Genomic DNA, 23229 nt, shown 5'->3' on the forward strand with positions numbered 1-23229 from the left:
CATGTTGGAGCCATCTGTGCAGATCGAGGTCTCATCCTCTTCATGTACGCCATCTGCCCTCTAAGGAAAACGAATCGCGAATGCCCTCACTCCAGTCGGCACTGGTGTCACGTAGTCGGAGATCCTCCTCAGTCTACCCTCCGTATCCATAACACCCAGAATCGAACAGTGGCTGCAACCATCCTCCTTCAGCATGCCGAGCTCTCTCAGCCTAAGTGCGATCCTGGCGGCGCAGTTCCAAGTATAGGCCCCAATAGGCTGCATATCCAGCATCGCCTCCAGGCCTGCCTGCGGTGCGGATCTCAGCGCCCCTGTGATCTCGACGCAGGCCAGTCTCTGCACCTTTTCGAACTCCTTCGCACGCGTCCTTTTCCCTACAGCGTCCCATCATACCAGTGCTCCATAGGCAGTATACATCCAATAAATCATCTTGGAAGTCACATATCTGCTAGATTTAATAAAAATCGGTTCAGATTTGGATATAGCTCTTTCTACGTCTTTAGCTTGTCCTTACTTGTTTAATAGCACATGTGTACTCTTCTTCAAATACCTTTCATTGGAGTTTCATATTTTGCCAATCAGAGTACATGTCCGTAGGGGGGGTGAGGTTTTGTGGAGGGCGTTCCCCCTCATTACTTGACCCCAAATTTCGGTATGGGATTTGTCTTTTTTGTGTGTCCCTTCGACTTCAGATATGGAAAATTTATTATGCCTATTATTCCTTTCGGACTATACGAGGGTTGCCTTTTATATTTTGGGATTGTACAACCCTTGTATTGCAATCTGCCAACTGACAGCTCCATCGTAAAGCTTGACATTTTTGAGGTTGTACATACTAAGAACGTTTTGACATACGAGCGCTAGTTGTGTTGTTTACAGTAATTTAAAATATTCCTCTCGCCCAAAAAATGGAATTAAATCATGAACATTTACCTAAAATTTTTTCTTACAACTTTCGATGTGAATTAACTCAACAACAGTGCATCGATGAACTTAATTCAATTTTTGACGATGAAACTCCATCAAGGACCAGTGTTTATCGATGGTATGGTGAATTCAACCCAGATTTTAGTACACTCTAAGACGAATTTCGTGAAAGTCTTCCAAAATCAGTTGTTGTTCCAAAACCATTGATACAGTGCTCCAACTGATATTGCCAGATCGTCATATCACCTGTCGTGAGATTGAGACAACCAAAGGCATTAGTGGGACCAGCATACAATCAGTATAGCATGAATATTTGACCGTCAAAAAAATTTGTCCGCGTTGGATCCCACGCAATTTGTCAATCTCTCAAAAAGATAGATTGATCGAAAGAAATGCTCCAAAAATACGAAACATCTGCATTTTTGAGCTCTCAAAACATCGATTGGGTAAGACATCTGTAGTATAGTCCTGACTTGGCACCGAATGACTTTTCCTTTACTTTTTATTCCCGTACGTAAAAAATTAAATGAGAAGTCAACGTTTTTCGACACCTGAAGAAGCGGTTGATGCGTTCAGAATGCATGTTTTGGAGATACCTCGATAAAAGTGGCAAAAGTGCTTCGACAGTTGGTTCAAACGTATAGATCTTAATAAGGAATATCTTGAAAAACCACACAGCGATGTTCGATGATTAATGATTTGTGTTCTCTAATCCCGAAATATAAAAGGCAACCCTCGTTCTACGAAATTTTTTAAAATTTCAAAAAAAGATGTTGTCGAGTCTATGCAGAACATATAAACAAACAAATACACATTGACTTATATAAACACATATACAACGCGTCGTCTTGCCAGATTTGTTTATATTATTTATGGAAGAAACACCCCATTTAGATAAATGTATGCTCGTACCATATTATGTTACTATAACATCTCCCATTAATATTGCAACTTTATGTACCTTCTTCCTTCTTGTGTTAATTCCATAATTTATTGCCTACTTTCCTGTTTGTGTTAAGATCAGTGGCCATTTATTTAAAATGTAAATTTGAAAATGATTTGCCTTAAAATTTAAAATATTTTCCCGAAAAATGCAAATCACAAGGTTGCCATTACGTTTCAAACATTCTAATTGACAATTGCAAATAATTCAAAATCCATCAATTATAGTCGCTTTTTGCCTGACGCACAGTGGGCCAAACAGCAAAAAAATTTAAAATAAATCCACAGCTTTTTATAAGTTGATCTAAGCGGTAAAAACTGATCTAAGATTATTAATTTGGTGATTGGTCTATATGGCAGCTATACCAACTACACTGATAGAAAAATTACGGTACTTTGCTAATATCGCCTGGTATTATTTTGTTCGCCTCATTGACAAAGATTTTTAATAACATTTGGTATCAATTCAATACCAAACAAAGGAGGCTGTTAAGAATTTATGTCATCACATTTGTATTCTTGTCATCGCGTCAGAAGTGTGGTTGAGCTTTGTACTTAAAATACTGACGCCATTATAAAATATTTGTTAAACACATAAATAAATTGTTTTCATACAATTTAAGTGCGTAAAAAAATGTTCCATTACTCGAAAGTGGTAAAAATGGAAAAAGTACAAATTCTATGGACATTCTGCGTCTAAAACATGATAGTCTCTTGTGTGGAAAACCATGATGTGTTGGTGTAAACCAATAGCAGTTCAGTAATAACGCTGGTACCAAACGGTACTAACCATTTTATGTTTCAACCATACCAACCGGTATTGTTTTTGTACCATACGGTGTTGCTTAATATCAATACCGTATGGTATTGAAATGAGCACGTTTGGTATTAACTTTTCTCTGGGTGTACTCGATTAAACATCTAAAGATTATAAAATGCTTATTATACCCTACACCACTACTGTGGTACAGGGAGGAAGAAAGATAGACCCATTGATAAGTATACCAATCGACTCTGAATCACATTCTGATTCGATTTATAGACTATGTCCGTCTGTCTGTCCATGTTTAATTGTGTACAAAGTGCAGGTCGCAGTTTTCATCCGATCGTCCTAAAATTTGGTACATGCATGTTTTTCGCCCTATAGAAGAATCCTATTGAAATAGGAAAAAATCGGTTCAGATTTGGATATAGCTCCCATATATATATTCGTCCGATTTTGAGAAAAACTGCAGTAAAATGGTCATTTGTTAACCGATTCTCTAAAAATTTGGCAGGAAGGATTTTCTTATGACTCTCGACATTACTGGTGAATTTCATAGAAATCGGTTCAGATTTAGATATAGCTGTCACATATGTATATCGTCCGATTTTCACTTCTAGGGCAACTGCAAGCGCATTTATTGACCAATCTTGCCAAAACTTTGTTCAACGCCTTACTCGACAACTACCACAATATTCTCGAAGTTTGCTCGAAATCGGTTCAAAATAGCTCCCATATATAGGTTCGTCCGATTTTGAGAAATATTAAAATAGAGCCCTAATTTATTGACCGATTCTCTCGAAATTTGGCAGCAAGGATTTTCTAATGACTCCCGACATTGCTGGCGAATTTTATAGAAATCGGCCCAGATTTAGATATAGCCCTTATATATGTATATCGCCCGATTTTCACTCCAAGAGTCACTGCAAGCGCATTTATTGACCAATCTTGACGAAATTTTGCACAACGCTTTCATCGGCGACTACCACATTATCTGGAATCGGTTCAGATTTAGGTATAGCTCTCTTACATATGTTCGTCAGTTTTTGGGTAATTTACATTAATGTTGGAATTTGTCAACCGTAGTTATTACAGTTTGAACCTATTTACTCGAAATTTGATACGGATTGTTTAATAGCCCATCAGAAAACATCCTCCGAAGTCCATCAAAATTGGTTCAAAATTGGATATAGCTCCCACATTGTACTCATAGGGTAGATGTAGGGTATTATACAGTCGGCACAGCCCGACGTTTGCCCTTCCTTGCTGGCTTTTTGCTCCATTTGAATGAAATTTGGAACGGGCCGAATATAGTCCAGATCAGTTCAACTTTAGGTGTAGGTCCCATGCAAACGGAAAATTGATTAAGTAGATCAAAATATTATAGCCCCTTAAAGGCTGGAGAAGTGGAAAGTGGTCAATTTGAACAACCTCTATCTCACCCTGTATTGTAGATATAGACCACCAACGGCATTTTCCTGAAAGCCTATGTTCTATGCGTCTAGTACATTTTTAACCCCTCAGATCAACAGTTGAAAATTTGTGGACTTATTTCCAATCTATTCGCCGTTTGATCCACTGTGTGCCATCCAATGCTCGTTGATTGTGCCTATGGCTGTGGTCGACAGTAATGCCATATGCCATGACCAACATCCACCAAGGGGAAGCTTTTAATTCAAAAACCAAAAACACATTTTAATGAGGACTCACTTACCCATACAGAGGCAGAAAATACAAATTCGAAATTGACATGAGTTTATGCAAATGATTTTAATTTGGACATATTTTAAACATTTCGAGAGCGCCTAAACCGATTGCCTGTTAGTCTTTCATATAATGGCAGGCATTATATGTTTTGTGGCAGTGTAATGCTGCGGTGGCTAATGCTGTGCTCCACTCCAACTACCAGTGTTGATGGCGCGATAGATATCTCTTTTTTTGGAAATTGGCACGTTTTGTCCATCATTTGCCTGCCATTGTTGTGTCAATCATGGCATCGCACATAATAGTTATAAATAAAAAAAGAGCACCTAAATATACCCCCAATCCAAACCTCAGCTCCTCTTGCATGCTGTGAGGAAGAAGAGGTTTGGCTGTTTGCTGTTTGCTTGTTGTGGCCATAAAATTCCCATTAGTTTTGCTCTTCTAAATTTGGTCATAACTCACCATGATTCACATCCAATATAGTCGCTGTAATATTTGCATAGACATTTGTCCCCCACTTTGGCTACCTGCATGGTTGTGATGGGCTTTTAGTTGAACAAAACCGTTGAATCTCAACGGTGTTCATAACGGCATGAGTTTCTTGTTGTAATCACTCAATGTCACTGTGTGTGGGAGAGCCAAGCAGTTCTCCCTGCCCGCCTGCCCGCCTGCCTGCCTGCCACCCACCTTTTGTGGTTTGTGGTGTTTGTAGCAGCCCAGGGCTCAACTTTGTTTCCCCATTATTTTTAGTTTAAATTGTTTTTTCTTTGCATTTTTTTTTTTTGTGTTTTCCCTAGCTGTGTTATTAAATGAGTGTTTGTTTTTATTTTACTTCATGTTTTTGTGTTATAGCGATGTCTAAAGTGTTATTAACTCACACTCGCAATACAGGCAACAAGTGTTCAATTTGCTCATGTGGAGAGGATAATAAACGACCACATGTTGTACTATTTGATTTACTTAGATTATGGGGAGAAAATATTAAGAAACGAATCCCTTTTTCGCATTGAGCGATTTTAAGGGTAAATTGGACTCTAGAGATAAAACGAACATCACAACAACAGAAAAAAAAGATATAAAATATTTCCGCTTAAGTAAGCAGAAAATTATAATCGGTCAGCAATGAAATTTTAAAACGGAAACTTATTTCCGTTAGTAAATAGCGACTTAAATTCAAAATTTTGTTACAATGTAATTTTTTCTTTTTTGCTCGAAAATCAAGGAAAACATCTTTAGATGCTGACTATACAATACCACCGACAATATAATAATAACAATGAGTCTTGGACTAAAATTGTGAAAGATATATATTAGAGATTTATCTAAAAATGCTTCGATACTGATGAAATTTTGCAAAAATTTGTTTGCTGAAACGACAGGTATAGTCAGCTTCAAATGGGAAAGCAGGCGTAACTGCTGTTTCAGCAAACATTTCCGACTGCTATTTCAACCAACAAAATCTGCCCCTCTAAATAAAAACAAGTGAAAAGGTGTAAAGTTCGGCCGGGTTGAACTTTAGATACCCACCACCTCGAGAATATATGTGAACCACCTTTCATCAAAATCCGGTGGAAATTGCATATCTTATGTCCCATAGCAGTTATATCGAAATATATTCCGATTTAGACCAAATACTAATAAGTACAGTAGCTATATCGAAAAATAAACCGATTTTAATCATATACGACAAGGATGTCGAAAAGCCTAACATAAGTCACTGTGTCAAATTTCAGTGAAATCGGATTTTAAATGCGCCTTTTATGGGGCCAAAACCTAAAACCGAGAGATCGATCTATATGGCAGCTTTATCCAAATTTGGACCGATTTGGACCAAGTTGCAGAAAATTGTCGAAGAGCCTAACACAAAGCACTGTCCCAAATTTTGGCGAAATCGGACAATAAAGGCGCCTTTTATGGCCCAAAACCATACATCGAGAGATCGGTCTAAATGGCAACTATATTCAAAACTGGACCGATCTGGGCCAAATTGAAGAAGGTTGTCGAAGAGCCTAACACAACTCACTGTTCCAAATTTCGGCGACATCGGACAATAAAGGCGCCTCTTATGGCCCCAAAACCATACATCGAGAGATCGGCCTATATTGCAGCTATATCCAAATTTGGACCGATTTGGACCAAGTTGCAGAGAAATGTCGAAGAGGCTAACACAAAACACTATCCCAAATTTCGGCGAAATCGGACAATAAAGACTCCTTTTATAGGCCCAAAACCATACATCGATAGATCGGTCTATATATGGCAGCTGTATTCAAAACTAGACCGATCTGGGCCAACTTGAAGAAGGACGTCGAAGAGCCTAACTAAACTCACTGTCTCAAATTTTAGCGACATTGGATAATAAATGCGCCTTTTATGATCCCAAAACCTAAAACCGAAAGATCGGTCTATATGGCAGCTATATCGAAATCTGAACCGATCTGTGTCATATTGCAGAAGTATGTCAAGGAGCTTAACTTGACTCACTGTCCCAAATTTCGGCGTCATCGGACAATAAATGCGCCTTTTATGAGCCCAAAACCTTAAATCGAGAAATCGGTCTATATGGGAGCCATATCCAAATCTGAGCCGATCAGGGTCCAATTAAAGAAAGATGTCGAAGAGCCTAAGAAAATTAACTGTACAAAATTTCAGCAAATTCGGATAATAAATGTGGCTTTTATAGGCCTAAGGCCCCTAATCGGAGGATCGGTCTATATGCCAACTATATCCAAATCTGGACCGATCTGAGCCAAATTGACGAAGGATATCGAAGGGCCTAACACAACTCACTGTCCCAAATTTCAGCAAAATCGGATATTAAATGTGGCCTTTACGGGCCAAAGACCCTAAATCGGCGGATCGGTCTATATGGGGCTATATCAAGGTATAGTCCGTGTTGCCCATCTTCGAACTTAACCTGCATTTGGACAAAAAATGAATCTGTGCAAGGTTTCAGCTCAATATCTCTATTTTTAAAGACTGTAGCGTGATTTCAACAGACAGACGGACCGACGGACGGTCATGTCTAGATCGTCTTAGATTTTTACTCTGATCATGAATATATAAACTTTATAGGGTCGGAAATGGATATTTCGATGTGTTGCAAACGCTATGATAAAATGAATATACCCCCATCCATCAGTGGTGGGTATAAAAACAAGTACGAGCGTGCTAAAATCGGCCGGGCCGAATCTTATATACCCTCCACCATGGATTGCATTTGTCGAGTTCTATGCGCAGTATCTCTTTTTAGGCAAACAAAGAACAATGAATAAGAACTGTTATGCTATTGGAGTTGTATCAAGTTATACTCCGATTCGAACCATAAATGAATTGAATGGTGAACATTGTAGAAGTCATTGTGTAACATTTCAGTCCATTCGGATAAGAATTGCGCCTTTTAGGGGCTCAAGAAGCAAAATCGGGAGTTCAGTTTATACACGTATGTGGCTGGTCATGGGAGAAGCCGTTGAAAAATATTTCTGCCAAATCGGATAAGAATTGCACACTCCAGTAGCTCAAGAAGTCAAGATCCACGATTAGTTTATATGGCAGCTATATCAAAACATGGACCGATTTGGCCCATTTACAATCCCAACTGGCCTACACTAATAAAAAGTACTTGTGCAAAATTTGAAGTGCCTAGCTTTACTCTTTCGAAAGCTAGAGTGCTTTCGACAGACAGACGGACATGGCTAGATCGACTTAAAATCTCATCTCACGATCAAGAATATATATACTTTATGGGGCCTTAGACGAATACTTCAAGGAGTTACAAACGGAATGACGAAATTAGTATACCCCCATCCTATGGTGGATGGTATAAAAACATATGGAATAAAAACATCCACTAAGACACATACCTCTACTACTCTACACTTCAATATCTCAGTCATGTAAATTTCTTAAATCTACTTGTGCCCTCATTTTTTTTTTTTGGACAATTTGTGTAGTGCATTGACTACAACATCCACTCGGACATATATCTCCGTTTGCTGCTGGTCAACACCCTGCAGGACTTAGAATCGGTCCCAAACTGGCGATTTCACCGGTTTATAGTGACCAGTGACAAATCTCCTGACTATCTATAAGACCGTTGATTTTTATATTAGCATGTCATACCTAGGGACCAATAATTTTTACCTGGCCTTTAAATCGGTTTAAAATGCTGCTCATTCCACCGGTTTGAAAAATCGATCATTCTTCTTTTTAACATTTTTTTATTTCCTTGTTGAACATTTTTGCCTTATATAGGGTATAGCTTAGTTTTTTTTTTTTTTTTTTTGATCAAGAATTGTGAAACCACAGAATATTTTTTTTTTGGTTTTTTATTTGGAAATTCAATACTCGCTAACACAGTGAACACTCTCTTTACACGCTTAAGACTTTGATGGCGTTCTTGACATGTAGTGGAAAAACAAACAAATTGTTGAAGATATGCGGCTACTGCTTCAGCTCGCTAGCTAGCTGGTTGATGTGGCATGCAACCACCGCCACCATGCCATTGTTGAGTTAACAGCTTGGCTTGCCAAGTGGAAAATTTAATCGAGCATGTGAAAAACATACGAAAAAGATTGTTTGAACCAAATGTCGACAGCAGACAATGGCAGCCAACTCAACTCAAGGAGAAGACAAAAGAATGCTCTCGCACAGCCCTCTTAACATAAGGGTATGGCTTTGGGCCATGTTGTATTCTCGCAGGGAATTCTTCAAAGTCGCAGCATCAGCAGCAGAGAATGATATCAAACAAATCGTCTTTTTATGAGTTCGATTAGAAGGCATAACAATTCGTACCAATATGACAAGTGACATGTGTTTGAAGGTGCCTGACATAGATAACAAAAGATTGGACTCACAATGAAAAGACTTTGAGTGATTTGGACCAAATGCGATTTGGTTAGAATGGAAAAATTGTCTTCTCTCAAGGGATACAACAGAGGAGGCTCTTTCAAAGGCAAGGAACAATAAATAGAAAAATTTAGTTTAGTTTATAATGGCAGTGTAGAAGCAGCCTTACTTTTGGTGATTTCGATTCTGTAAAAAATATTACACTAATGTTGCTCTTATGTGTGATACAATATTTTGCAAATTTCGCCCCAAACTTCTCATTGTGTTACACTTTTCCAATGTTCTATCGAAAATGTTCATATGTCCATATGTAGTCATTTTGACCAAATAATGCAAAAAAACCGCATCCTCGTTTATTTAAATATTTTGCGCTTTTTCCAAACATTTTACAAACTTTGTCTTCTTCTTCTTATGTTTAATCAAAATTTGCTTGAATAATAGACGCTGATTTTAAGTGCGACATTCTCCCCCATAGACTTGGCACGTTGTAAGAAATTCAACATTTTTCCACTCTCTGTCATTGTGTAATATTTCAGTTCATTCTGATAAGAATTGCGCCTTGTAGGGAGCTGTATCAAGCTATAGATCGATTCAGACCATATTGGACACGTATGTTGAAGGTCATGGGAGAAGCGGTTGTACAAAATTTCTGCAAATTGGATAAGAATTGCGCCCTCTAGAGGGATCTTGCTCCCTAGAGAGTCAAGATCCCAGTTCGGTTTATATGGCAGCTATACCAGGTTATGAACCGATTTGAACCATACTTAGCACAGTTATGGGAAGTGATACCAAAACACCACGTGCAAAATTTTATTCAAATCGGATAATACTTGCCCCATCAAGAAGTCCCAAGATCGGTTTATATTGCAGCTATATCAAAACATGGATTGATTTGGCCCATTTACAATTCCAACTGACCTACACTAATAAAACAGTATTTGTGGAAAATTTCAAGATCCTAGCTTTACTTCTTAGAAAGTTAGCGTGCTTTCGACGGACGGACATACGGACGGACAGACGGACGGACAGACAGACAGATGGACGGACAGACGTACAGACGGACGGACAGATGGACGGACAGACGGACGGACGGACAGACAAACGGATGGACAGACGGACGGACGAACGGACAGACGGACGGACAGACGGACGGACAGACGGACGGACAGACAGACAAACGGACGAACAGACAGACAGATGGACGAACAGACAGACAGACGGACGGACAGACGGACGGACAGACGTACGGACAGACGGACGGACAGTCGGATGGACGGACATGGCTAGATCGACTTAAAATTACATGACGATCAATTACATTACAAATTACATGATGAACCCCATCCAATGGTGGAGGGTATAAAAAAGGTCATAATGCCCTATGGGCGTTTTGACCGATTTTTGAGCGGCCACAAGGTCGAAACAAATTTTGACCATTATGGCCGCATTAGGGTAGGTCGTAACACCCAAAAATGTTTTTGGGCGTTATGTCCCGTTGACGCTGTGACCGGTCATCGCCTCTCTTATCGCATCTCTTCATTGACAAAAAAATTGATACTTAACATGTTTTTTCAATGCCATATAGTATTGATAGTGAAGCAACCCAGTATGATATCAAAATAATATCGTCTCGCATGCATAAAATTAAACACCAAAATAAATATTCCAAAATGTTATCGTCATTAGTACCCAACTGGGATTGTTTCAATACCATTCTCGTTATAACTTGAACATTCCACCCCTTAATGAGTTACAACTAATGACCATAGAAATAATTTTAATTTCAAATTTATTTCGTTTGTGTATATTGAAATTATTTTATTATAACTCCTCTACCATATCCATAGTTATGCCTAAAAAAGGGGATGGTCTGGAATATATTTTATTCAAGCAATATATCCGCTTTTTATGGGACTAAGATCCCAAATTGCAACATCGGTCTATGTGGCAGCTACATCTATATAGTCCGATATGTTCCATATTTGGATCGAATGTCGGGAAGCTTTCAGCAACTCAACGAAATTGGGTAAACGTTAAAGATTTTATGGGCTTCAGACTCTTAATCGTCATATCGGTCTATAGACAGCTATATCTATATATTGTCCTATATTAGCCATATTCTGGTCGGATGGCGGGAGGCTTTAAACAACTGATTCAAATTTCAGTGAAATCGGGTAATAAATAAAGTTTTTATGGGTTAAAGACCCTTAATCGGCAGATCGGTCAATATGGCAAATATAGTAACATCTGAACCATATTTGGATCTGATGCCGGGACTCTTTCATCAACTCACAAATTTCAGCGCAATCGGATAATAAATGCAGCTTTATGTGCTTCAGACCCATAATCGGCAGATCGGTCTATATATCGGCTTTTTCCAAATATGGTCCGATTGGGCCCGTTCAAGAAATTAACCTGCGTGCACCAAAAGGACGTATCTGTGCCAAATTACAGCTCAATATCTCAATTTTTTAAGGCTGTAGAGTGATTTCAACATACAGACGGACAGACACACGACTATCGTTAAATCGCCTTAGAATTTTATGACGATCCGAAATATATATAATTTATAGGGTCGGAAATGGATATTTCGATGTGTTGCAAATGGAATGACTAAATGAAAATCCCCCTATCCTATACTTATCTAGTCATTCCGTTTGTAACACCTCGAAATATTAATCTACGATCCCATAAAGTATATATATTCTTAATCGTCTCGACATCTTGATTGATCTAGCCATATCCGTCCGTCCGTCTGTCGAAATCTCTATAGCGGACGAACGCGCAAAGCTAGCCGCTTGAAATTTTGCACAGATACTTAATATTGATGTAGGTCATTGCAAATGCAAATTTTACCCATGAACATTCCACTAAGGAACAGGGGCAAACTGTAGGTAGATGTAGGTCATTGGGTATTATAAAAGGGCCATATCGTTTCAGATTTAGATATAGCTCCAATATAAACCGATCTCCTGATTTGACTTCTTGACCCCGAGGAAGCCTCAATTTTTATCCGATTCGGCTGTAATTTTACATATGGTGTACTATTATGATTCCCAACAACTGTGTCAAGTACCGTTCAAATCGGTCAAGAACCTGATATAGCTCCCATATAAACCGGTCTCCCGATTTGACTTCTTCAGCCCCTGGAAGCCACAATTTTCATCCGATTTGGCTGAAATTTTGCACATAGAGTTTTGTTTTAACTTCCAAACACTATACCAAGTTCGGTTCAAATCTGTCTATAACCTAATGGAGCTTCCACATAAATCGATCGAACGATTTCCCATTAGGCTGAAATTCTGCATGCGATGTTCTGTTACGACTTCCAACAACTGTATCAAATACGCCCAAAATCAGTCTATAACCTGATATACCTCCCATGTAAAACGGTGTCTCGATTATCCTTGTTCGGTTCCAAGAAGCTTTAATTTTTGCTGGTTTGACAGAAATTTGGTATCCAGAATAAAATTATGCCCTACAACTAAATTTATTTTGTACAAATTTTTAGCAGAATCCATGGTGGTGGGTTCTCAAGATTAGGCCCGGCCGTACTTAGCACGCTTTTGCATGTTATTAAGTAATTGATTCCATATACATTTATTCCTAGAAATAACATTTAAATGAACACATGCTATGAACTTTCACCACACAAGATACTTTATCAAGTTCTATGATATCGATATTTTTCTTTGAATTTCGTATAACATCATGTTCACCGCTCACCACCAAAGGAAATGGGCTCACCACCAAAGGAAATGGGGTATATTCATTTTGTCTGTTCATATAGATGCAGCTGTCATTTAAACCGATCGGCCAATTAAGGGTCATGAGTCCATTAAAGCCACATTTATTGGCCGAATGCTCTGAAATTTGGCACATTTAGTAGGCTCCCCGATAGTTGAACCGAATATAATCCTTCTCGGAACATATAGACCGATCTTTCCATTTAGTTTTTTAGGCCTATAAAAGCCGCAATCAGTGCCCGGTTTCACTCTATTCTCATACCGAATACAATCCAATAAGCGTTTTCTTTTTTTTGCCTAATTTAATGTGTTTTTATACCCTCCATCATAGGATGGAAGTATACTAGTTTCGTCATTCTGTTTGTAACACCTCGAAATATGCGTCTAAGACCCCATAAAGTATATATAGTCTAAAATATTTTAAGTCGATCTAGCCATGTCCGTCCGGTTTAAATCTGCCATATAAACCGATCTTGGGTCTTGATTTCTTCAGCTTTTAGAGGGCGCAATTCTTATCTGATTTGGCTGTAATTTTGCACGTGGTGTTTTGTTGTCACTTCCAACAACTGTGTTAAGTATGATTCAAATCCGTTTATAACCTGGTATAGCTGTCATATAAACCGTTCTTGGATCTTGACTTCTTGAGCTTCTAGAGGGCGCAATTCTCATCCGATTTGGCTGAAATTTTGCACGAGGTGTTTTGTTATGATAACCAACAACTGTGCTAAATCGGTTCATAATCTGATATAGCTGTCATATAAACCGATCTGGGATCTTGAGTTCTTGAGCCTCTAGAGGGCGTAATTATTATCTGATTTGGCAGACATTTTGTACAACGACTTCTCTCATGACCTTCAACATACGTATCCAATATGGTCTGAATCGATCTATGGGTTGATATAGCTCCCATATAAACCGATCTCCCGATTTTGCTTCTTGATCCCCTACAAGGCGCAATTCTTATCCGAATGGCCTGAAATATTACACAATGACTTCTACAATGTTCCGCATTAAATTTATTTATGGTCCGAATCGGACCATAACTTGATACAACTCCAATGGCATAACAATTCTTATTCATTGTTCTTTGGTTGCCTAAAAAGAGATACCGCGCAAAGAACTCTACTCCATGGTGGAGGGTACATAAGATTCGGCCCGGCCGAACTTAGCACGCTCTTACTTGTTACCTGTAAGTTATTAAAACAACCCCATTTTTTGTGCTAAATATCATAGATGTCCGTTTTTTTTATCATTCAATTGTTGTCTATCAATAATGAACTCATCATCATGTCCAACTGGCTGAAATAATCCTCATTAGTTAGGAAAATACATGCAAGACGACAAGCAATAAAACTGAACATCAAAATGATAAATTGCAAAAAATTAAAAGGGAAAGTGCCAACAATGAGTGCCAGTGATTAATTTGGTTATGTCAAAATGAAAAAAAAAACCAATTGTATGGCAAGCCTGCCCCCTACATCCTTCTTGATGAAAGGCAAATGATCCTTTCGCAAGCACTCATAGCCACGTTTTGGGCATAATTAATTTTATTATTTCATTTTTTTATGTGCTTTTCATTGTGGTATTTGCAGATGTTGCGTCAAGAGGGCGGGAAGGAAGCAGGGCTACCAGTAAAAATCCACATAAATCAAAAAAATAAAACTAATGTTTTTGACCAAGAAATAATTGACGAATGATTTATGGATTGCAATTAATTATGTTATTGCTGCTGTTGCTCGTGGGCGGGGGGGCTAAGGCTGATTCCATACTCCAATCTAGATGCCATTGCTGAAAGCAATAAATCTGGGAAACATTTTAATTGTTTGTCTCAGGATTTCCATTTCAATGCTAGACTCATTTATATTCGCTTTTATTTTATTTTCTTCCTTTCTTTTGGTTTTCCTATTGCAGATCCCCATTAGTGTGTGAGAAGTACGTGGAAGCGAAAGGACACTTGGAAACAAAGGCGACAACGATAACGACACCGACACCGACGACGACCAGCAGACAATTCAAAGAGTGGCGAACAGCTTTAGAATGAAATGGATTTGCAACAACGGCTTGGTCTTGGACCGCCAACAACATCAAATACCACAATCACACCAGCAGCGACGACGACGACGACAATGTCAGCAGCAACATCCTCATCAGAAAATGAACTCATCAACCAATCCAACGATACCAACTTCGAATCCTTATATCACACCCTTTGTCGCCGCGGTGCCAACAATAAGGGCATCACCCACATATGGTGTGATGGGTCAAAGTCTTTGGCAGGCCAAAGGCCAGAAACCACTCAATATCACAATCATGTCAACACCGTTTTCGACCACACATCCTCGGCGGGGGAGAGCGGTAAGGGGGAGGAGCCATTGGCCCACACATTCCATTGCATACTTGAAACATTCGAAACTTCCTCCTCATATAGCTGCCTTAGTGCAACACCTGCACTGTCAACGACATATGCGAACACACACCAGCCACCCTCTGCCCCCGAGCAGCACCTGCATCCACTATTCTCCCCCTCGCCATTCCCATACCCCAGTAGCACGCCAACGACATCAACACCACAGCAGACATCATCGTTTGTGCAGAGGTGTGTGCAGCATTTAAAAGTTATTGTCGATGATTTGCAACAACCGCTCGAAGAATTCCAAATGTCCTTTAGATATAGCCCGCGCGAACATAGCCATCATCAGCAACTGTTCGATGATGTTGGTGAGACCATGACAAGTATTACCACGACAGCAACTACAACTGCAACAACTGATAGTATTATTAATGATAGCAGCTATAGTGATGGGAATCTTAGTAGCTCCCTATGCCAGGGCACTGTGTACTGCGACAAATCATCTCTTTTCTCCTCCGCCTCTTCCTCCTCAACCACTTCGTCTCTTCTCGACGAAAGTCTAGCAAGGACGGCTGGCACGATAAGCAATAATGTTCGCTGTTTCATGTTCCACAACCTGCCCGAAATTACCAAGGCCACTTTTAAGAGTTTCCATGACATAATGCCTGGCTGGAGTGAGAGTTCCATGCAAACTCTTTTCAACACCTCTTTTCAGAGCTATGACAACACCAACACCACGTGGAGTGACAATGGTAGTGGTGTTGCTGAGGATTTGTGGCCTTGGAGTCTATCCCTGCTCAATTCCTCTGCACTGAATTCATCATTGGCCACACTAACGGAAGCCACAAATGACTCCAATTGGAATGGTAGTCCAATGACCCCCATTGCAGGCAAAGGATTCGATTGGAGTTTCCTCTTCGTTCTTTTCTTCATTTTCGCCGGTGGCCTGGGCAATATTTTGGTGTGTTTGGCTGTGGCCCTTGACCGCCGCTTACAGAATGTCACGAATTACTTTCTATTCTCGTTGGCCATAGCTGATCTATTGGTTAGCCTGTTCGTAATGCCTTTGGGAGCTATTCCAGCATTTTTGGGTAAGTAGAAAATCATTGAAAGCCTACAAGACTTAGAAGACAAAATTCCTTCACATTCGTAATGATAGAAAAGTTTACCTAAGTTCTAAGACTAAAGGTCATGATGATACAACAAATGGGCAAGGTCAGCCCATTGAATAAATATTTTATAAGGAATAAAGCAAAGTTCAATAGGTGCCAACTGTATAACACCCTACTCCTACATTGTGCCAAATCTTTAGCTTTAAAAGTAAAAATCGGGCATAACATGTATGTATGAGAACTATAACTAAATCTGAACCGATTTCTATGAAATCCAACAATAATCTCAAGAGTCAAAAGAGAACCCTTTGTTCCAAATGTCGTTTACATATGGGAGCAATAACAAAATTGGACCGATTTCCACCAAACTCCGTACTAAATTTTCTTTAATTGCTCATTGCAGAAGATGTATTCTTCTAGCCAAACGTAGAATAGATGTCCAAGCGCCTCGATCTTCTGCGCTTCTTCTTCAAACTCTGACATCTAGTTTCGAGATGTCGCTCTTCACTTGGTCACTCCATCGGAGTTTTGGTCTTCCTCTTTTGCGTATTCTATTATGATCGCCTGCAAAAGACATCTTTGCTAGAGCTTCTTTATCCTTTCTGATAACATGACCTAGCCAAGGAACTGTTGTATTTTTATGCGTTTAACTATTATAATGCTTGTTTGAACCTTTGAGTGCAGAGAGCGAATTTTTATTTCGCCCCGCAAGAATTATCCGTAGCCCGTAATAGGTAGTTATTCGAAGAAAATTTTGAGTCATCCACGGATAGCTGTTTCCAGTGGAGCAGCAAATCTTGAGCTCAGGAGTAGGCTAAGAATGGACTCCAACAGCTTATTTGGTAGTATCAGACCGTAGCATGATGTCTGCTACTGACACCTCGACTGGTGGAGCGGCTGCTCCAGGCTCCAGATGTCTGGACTTTTGACGAAAACACCCGATTCGAGTCTTAAGAACAAGGCCGAACCTTTTTCCGATTTAGGGTTTTGGGCCATAAAAGCCACATTAATTATCTGATTTTGCTGAAATTTGGGACAGTGAGTTGTCTTAGGCCCTTCGATATCCTTCGTCAATTTAACCCAGATCGGTCCAGATTTGGGTATCGCTGCCATATAAACCGGTCCTCCGAATTTTATTTATTATCCGAATTTTCTGTAATTAGAGAAGTTTGTCTTAGGCCCATCGACATCTTCCTTTAATTTGACCTGATCGGTCCAGATTAGGTTATAGCTGCCATATAGACCGATCCTCCGATCTAGGGTCTTAGGCTCATAAAAGCCCCATTTACTTTCCGATTTTGATGAAATTCGGATTCAGTGAGTTGCGTTAGACCCCTCGCATTTATTGTCCGATGTCGCTGAAATTTGAGACAGTGAGTTTTGTTAGGCTCCTCGACGTCCTCCTTCAATTTGGCCCAGATCGGTCCAGATTTGAATATAGCTGCCATATGGACCGATTTCTCCATTTAAGGTTTTGGGCCCATAAAAGGCGCATTTATTGTCCGATGGCGCCGAAATTTGGGAAAGTGAGTCAAGTTAAGCCCCTTGACGTAGTTCTGCAATATGGCACAGATCGGTCCAGATATGAATATAGCTGACATATAGAACGGTCTCTCGATTTAAGGTTTTAGGCCCATAAAATCCGCAATTACTGTCCGATGTCGCCGAAATTTTCTAAAACTATTCCAAAATTATGTGGTGTGGTCTAGATTTGGAGGCTACCCTATTAAAAGGTTAGCATGTCCGACTATAACGCTGAACGCATGGGCTCGAATCCTGGCGAGACCCCTACCCTACGGTGTTGGGTATAAAAAAACGATAAACTGACAAACGGTACAAGAAGGATAAGCCAACAGACGGACATAACAAACCAAAAATCAGAAAGAATTTCTTAGTCGAAATGGTTTCAGCATCATACCTCCAGTTGTGGCGTATGTTGCAGTTCATTCTTTAACCACAAAAACTAAATTTGACGAATGGTGGTTTACATATATACCCGAGGTGGTGGGCATTTCGGCCCGGCCGAACACAACGCCTGTTTCTCGTTGTTCTTTAAAAAGTTTTGACTGGTTGGCAAACGGTGTTGCCACCTGATGTCAAACAAACAGACTTGTGGTAGTAGTAAGGGAAAATGTTGTGCAAAATTTTGAGAAGATTGTTTAATAAATTCCTAATGCTCTGAAGTCACTAGCAAAAAGTTCGACCTGGCCACCATGGATTCTAGTAGAAATTAGCAAACATATGGACATGGACATGGCTAGATTGACTTAGAAATCAAAACGATCAAAAATATGTGTACTTTGTGGGGTCTCAGATCGATATTTCGAGATGTTGTAAAAGAAATGCCTAGATTGGTATACCGGCCCTCCTGTGGGGAAGGTGATTCAATGTAGAAAGTGATTCCGTATGGATCCGTATACTAAATTATTATACCCCGTACCACAGTAATGGTATAGGCTATACAAACACACGCCATATTGGGCCATTGGTTTTAGCAACATTCTGGGAAAAGGCTATTATTGCCGGCATTGTTAACAAAACAGGGAGGCGTAGAGGATAAATATACAATCGCCTAAATTCGGCGATTTGAAAAGCTTTTTAATATTTATGAGATCATTTTAAGCACTTAAATTCTCTCAGGCTTGACGGGAACACCCTACTTTCGTTTCTAATTTAAATTTCCGAATTCATTACGCTGTCAAATATGCTTAACGCCTTTTCACTGGATCAGCCAAACCAACAACCAACCTTGAGCCCCTTAACCCTTGACAAAAAAACAAAAAACAAACACAATTTGAGAAAAAAAAATACCTTTCAATTTTGTTACAAATTTTATTCATATTTGCTACAGCTTAAGCCATTGATGTTGTTTTTGTCGTTGTTATCGTTTTTTTTCGCCAAAAAGGCCAACTTCCGTAGTGTTGGGAAATAAAAAGCAATGGTTAATGCAAATTCAAGTGAAATGTGAAATAAATTAAATCACCATGCGGACCCATTGGCAACTCCTTTAGCTTTAGTGTCAAGAAAGTCGAAGCGCACAGGCCAAACAGGATTTGCCAAACAAATGGGCCTGCGATGGGAAAGAGAAGAAAGTAAAGAATGACAGCTTCTCCATTTGGAGCCAATCGAAAACAAAAGAGAAATCCAAACAAATTAAAGAGTTTATTATCGATTTAAAATGAATTTATTGTCCTCTCAATGACAACGCTTTGAGTGCAGGCAGCACTGCCAACACTTGTCGACCTCAATTTCATTCAAAAGACAGACCCATTCATTCTCCTCCCTCCCACTCTCTCAAGGAAAGGCAGTATTTTAGCACTCCATTAACTTTGAGCCAAAAAAGAAACCCCAAACAGACAAAGGCTACTTTAGGGGTTATGGCTGTCCTCTGATTCCATTCATGACAAATTCCCTTCGAATTGCTTTCCAAATAGGCCTAAACGATATCAACTTGGTTGGCGGAATGAATGAATGGATGTATGGGAAAACACACACAATGCCATTTGGACAAATGTTATTAAAAAAAGAGGCTGTTTGCCTCTCTCTTTCCCCGCCTTGTCAAGCTAAGCTAAGCCTTAGGCAAAGGCTTTAGGAGAAATAAATGATTATGATGACACACTTTCGCACATTTCGGGCAAAGACAGAGACCGACCGTATTATAGGATCATCTCGGAAAATGTGAATGTGCCAAAAATTACAAGCCCATAAAAATGCAATGCAATGTCCTCGAGTCGATATGTTGTAGGTGGCCTTAAACCCTACCAAGGTACTGGCACTGGTATGTGTGCCACCAGATTGTCTACCTTTTTTTCTGGGGTATTAAGGACATGGGAGAAAATCAAATCAAATAAAATCTCTTGCTCCACCACCACCATGGCCATGATTAGGTTCTCAGTCTTTTGTACGGCAGGGAACTGGCACCTAAACGAGAGTCGAATGTTGGCAAATTAATTTGTAAGGCTCATTTGAAATATGATGCGAAGTAAAAGAATAATGAAAGTATTTTCCATGTAATGTCATACCCACACCCACAAAATGTTGGCTAAAAGCCGCCACAACTAACGGGCAATTATGCGTGGGTGTTGTTTGAAACAAAAGGAGAATGATAGAATGTAAAAACAGAAATTTGTTGTTCTGTATGCTGAATTTACTCGCATCTTAACGTCCGACCACACCCAATTCAATTCAGAAATTGATTGATAACTAGTAAAAGCGTGCCAAGTTCGGCCGGGCCGAATCTTGGAAATCCACTACCATGGATTCTACTAAACATTTATACAAATGACCTGAAGGGCATATACATATGTAATTTACTTGCCAAATTTCTGCCAAATCTGGCAAACAGATGTGCTTCTAGGGGCCGTAGAAAATTAATCGGTCTATAACCTATGAAAGTTTATAGACCGATATTGATGTTAGAAGTCATAATAAACCAATCAGAGCAAAAATTTTAGCCATATCGGATAACAATTCCAGCTGCTCAAGACTTTAATTCGATAGATCAGTAGGAAAGGTCATTACAAAATACTCCCTGTAAAAATTAGAGCCAAATTATTCAAAAACTTGGGGCTTCTAGGGACTCCAGAAGTCAAATCAAAAGAGATTAGCACGCTTTAGCTTGTCACTTCTTGAGCCTTCATAGGGCGCAGTTTTAATTTGGTTAGGCTATTATATGCAATGATTTCTCTAACGGTATCCAACTGACTTTATTAAATTTGGTTTTAATCGGTACATGCATTGATATTGCTCTATATAAACCGATACCGTGATTTTAACTTTTTTAGTAGCAGCCGAACCAGGCCCTTTCCTCTGCGCCTATTGAATTCGTGCCATTGTAGCCTATGACGCTGAACGCGTTCGAATCCTGGCGAGAACATTGGACAAAGCGGTGTTTATCCCCTCTTAATGTTGGCGACATTTGCGAGGTACAATGCCATGCATGGTCATTTCGTGTAAAAAAGTTTCCCCAAAGTGGTGTCGCATTGCGGGACGCCGTTCGGACTCGGCTATAAAAAAAATCCCTCATTATTGAGTTTAAACTTGAATCATTGATGTGTGAGAATTTGCCCCTTCTCGGATCCTGGTGATAATGTTCTTCCTTAGGGTAATGTTCTCATTAGGGGAGGGATGGCACCTCAGACATTTCGACTCAAATATGGATATCAAATTCGTTCTGCACTTCCAAATCCCTTAAATTTGAGCCCGATATTGCCATGGCCAGTAAATATGAACCGTTTGGAGGGTGTTTTGGGGCTGGCTGGCTCCAAAATTGGATATAAAATACGTTTTATACTCTCAAATACCTTTCATTTGAGTCCCATATTGTCATAATGGGTCAAATAACCCATTTGACGTATCTTTAGGAGGAAAAGCGCCACCTAGACTTGAACGCAAATTTTAATGTCATATTCGTAATCTACTCCCTAATACCTTTCATTTGAGTCAGTCGGTGTCGGCTAATAAGCCCATTTGGGGATTTTTAGGGGCGAGCGATCTCCCATTACTTCGACCTAATGTTTTATGCTATGTTTGTAATCTACTGCCTAATTCTTTTCATTTGAGTCCCATACTGACATGAACTTCGAATATATCTGTTTAGAGAAGTTTTGGGGTTGGGGCGGGCACGCTGGGTACTTGGACCCAAATTTTAATACCATATTCGTTTTCTGGTCTCCAATACCTTTCATTTGATACCTTTATTGTGCCCTTCGAACCACTTTAGGATATGGGTGGCGTTTTTGGGGTAAGGGGGAGGGTCCGCCTCCACCCGATATCTAAAACATATACACCCTATGTTTCCTTCCAGACAAAAGTACCCAATCTATGAAAATTTAAAGAAGATCGGTTCAGCCAAGTATCATATAGTCATAATGGGTCTAATGGCGTTTTTGAGGGGTGGCGTGACCCCCTATACTTCTGATTACGTATGCCAGATTCGAAATCTACTCCAGACTTAGACTTAAATTTTAATACCATATTCGTATTCTACTCTCTAATACGTTTCATTTAATACCTATATTGTCCCGATCGGTCCACTTTTGACTTTGGGTTGTGTTTTTGCCATAAGGGGGAAGGTCCGTCCCCCTTCCGATACCGAAAAATATATAGTCTATGTTTCCTTCCAGACCAACCTACACAATATGTGAAAATTTCGAGAAAATCGGTTCTGCCGTTTTTCAGTCTATACGGAACAAACAAACCGAGTCCCATATTTCGGTGATTGGCTAATGTGCCCATTTTGGGCGTTTTTTGAGGCGTGGCGTAATGCCCTATACTTCGACATGAATTTGTATGTCAGATTCGTTATCTACTCCCGCATACTTTTCGTTTAATACCCATATTGTCCTTATCGGTCCACTTTTTATTCTGGGTGGTGTTTTTGGGGTAATGGTGGAGGGTCGGCCCTCTTCCGTTACCAATAAATTGTAAAGCCTATTCTTACTTCCTGACCATATTCGTAATCTACTCCCGATTACCTTTCATTTGAGTCCCATATTGTCATGATCGTCAAATAAACCTATTTTAAGGGGTTTTTGGGGCTGGGGCGGCCCCCAGGTACTTGGGCCAAACTTTTGTTATGAAACTCGTACTCTACTCTAGAATGCCTTTCATTTGAATCCCATATTATCCCGATCGGTCCACTTTTATTTTTGGGTAGTACTTATGGGGTAAAGGGGAGCGTCCGCCCCCTCCCGATATCAAAAAATTATGTAGCCTATGTTTTCTTCCAGACCAACCGTTTTTGATTCTATACGGATCAAACAAACAAACATAAAAAATAGGCCATATGGCGGTCCAGCACAACGACTACTGTGGACTATATCTTGATGTGGATAA

At 39.6% G+C, this 23229-nt stretch overlaps 1 protein-coding gene across 7 annotated transcripts in view; it reads left to right on the forward strand.

Annotated features, from left to right (window-relative positions):
• The window catches only part of LOC106095634 (5-hydroxytryptamine receptor 2A), a 149999-nt gene that overhangs the window by 69410 nt on the left and 57360 nt on the right, over positions 1–23229 (forward strand). For all 7 annotated transcript variants that reach the window (XM_013262911.2, XM_013262913.2, XM_013262910.2 and 4 more), the window contains one exon: positions 14842–16371. In XM_013262911.2, coding sequence (XP_013118365.2) covers positions 14973–16371 — 1399 coding nt within the window. In that variant the 5' untranslated portion in view covers positions 14842–14972. The remainder of the gene's footprint in view (positions 1–14841; positions 16372–23229) is intronic.

Source organism: Stomoxys calcitrans, chromosome 2 (assembly GCF_963082655.1).
Source record: "Stomoxys calcitrans chromosome 2, idStoCalc2.1, whole genome shotgun sequence".
NCBI lineage: Eukaryota > Metazoa > Arthropoda > Insecta > Diptera > Muscidae > Stomoxys > Stomoxys calcitrans.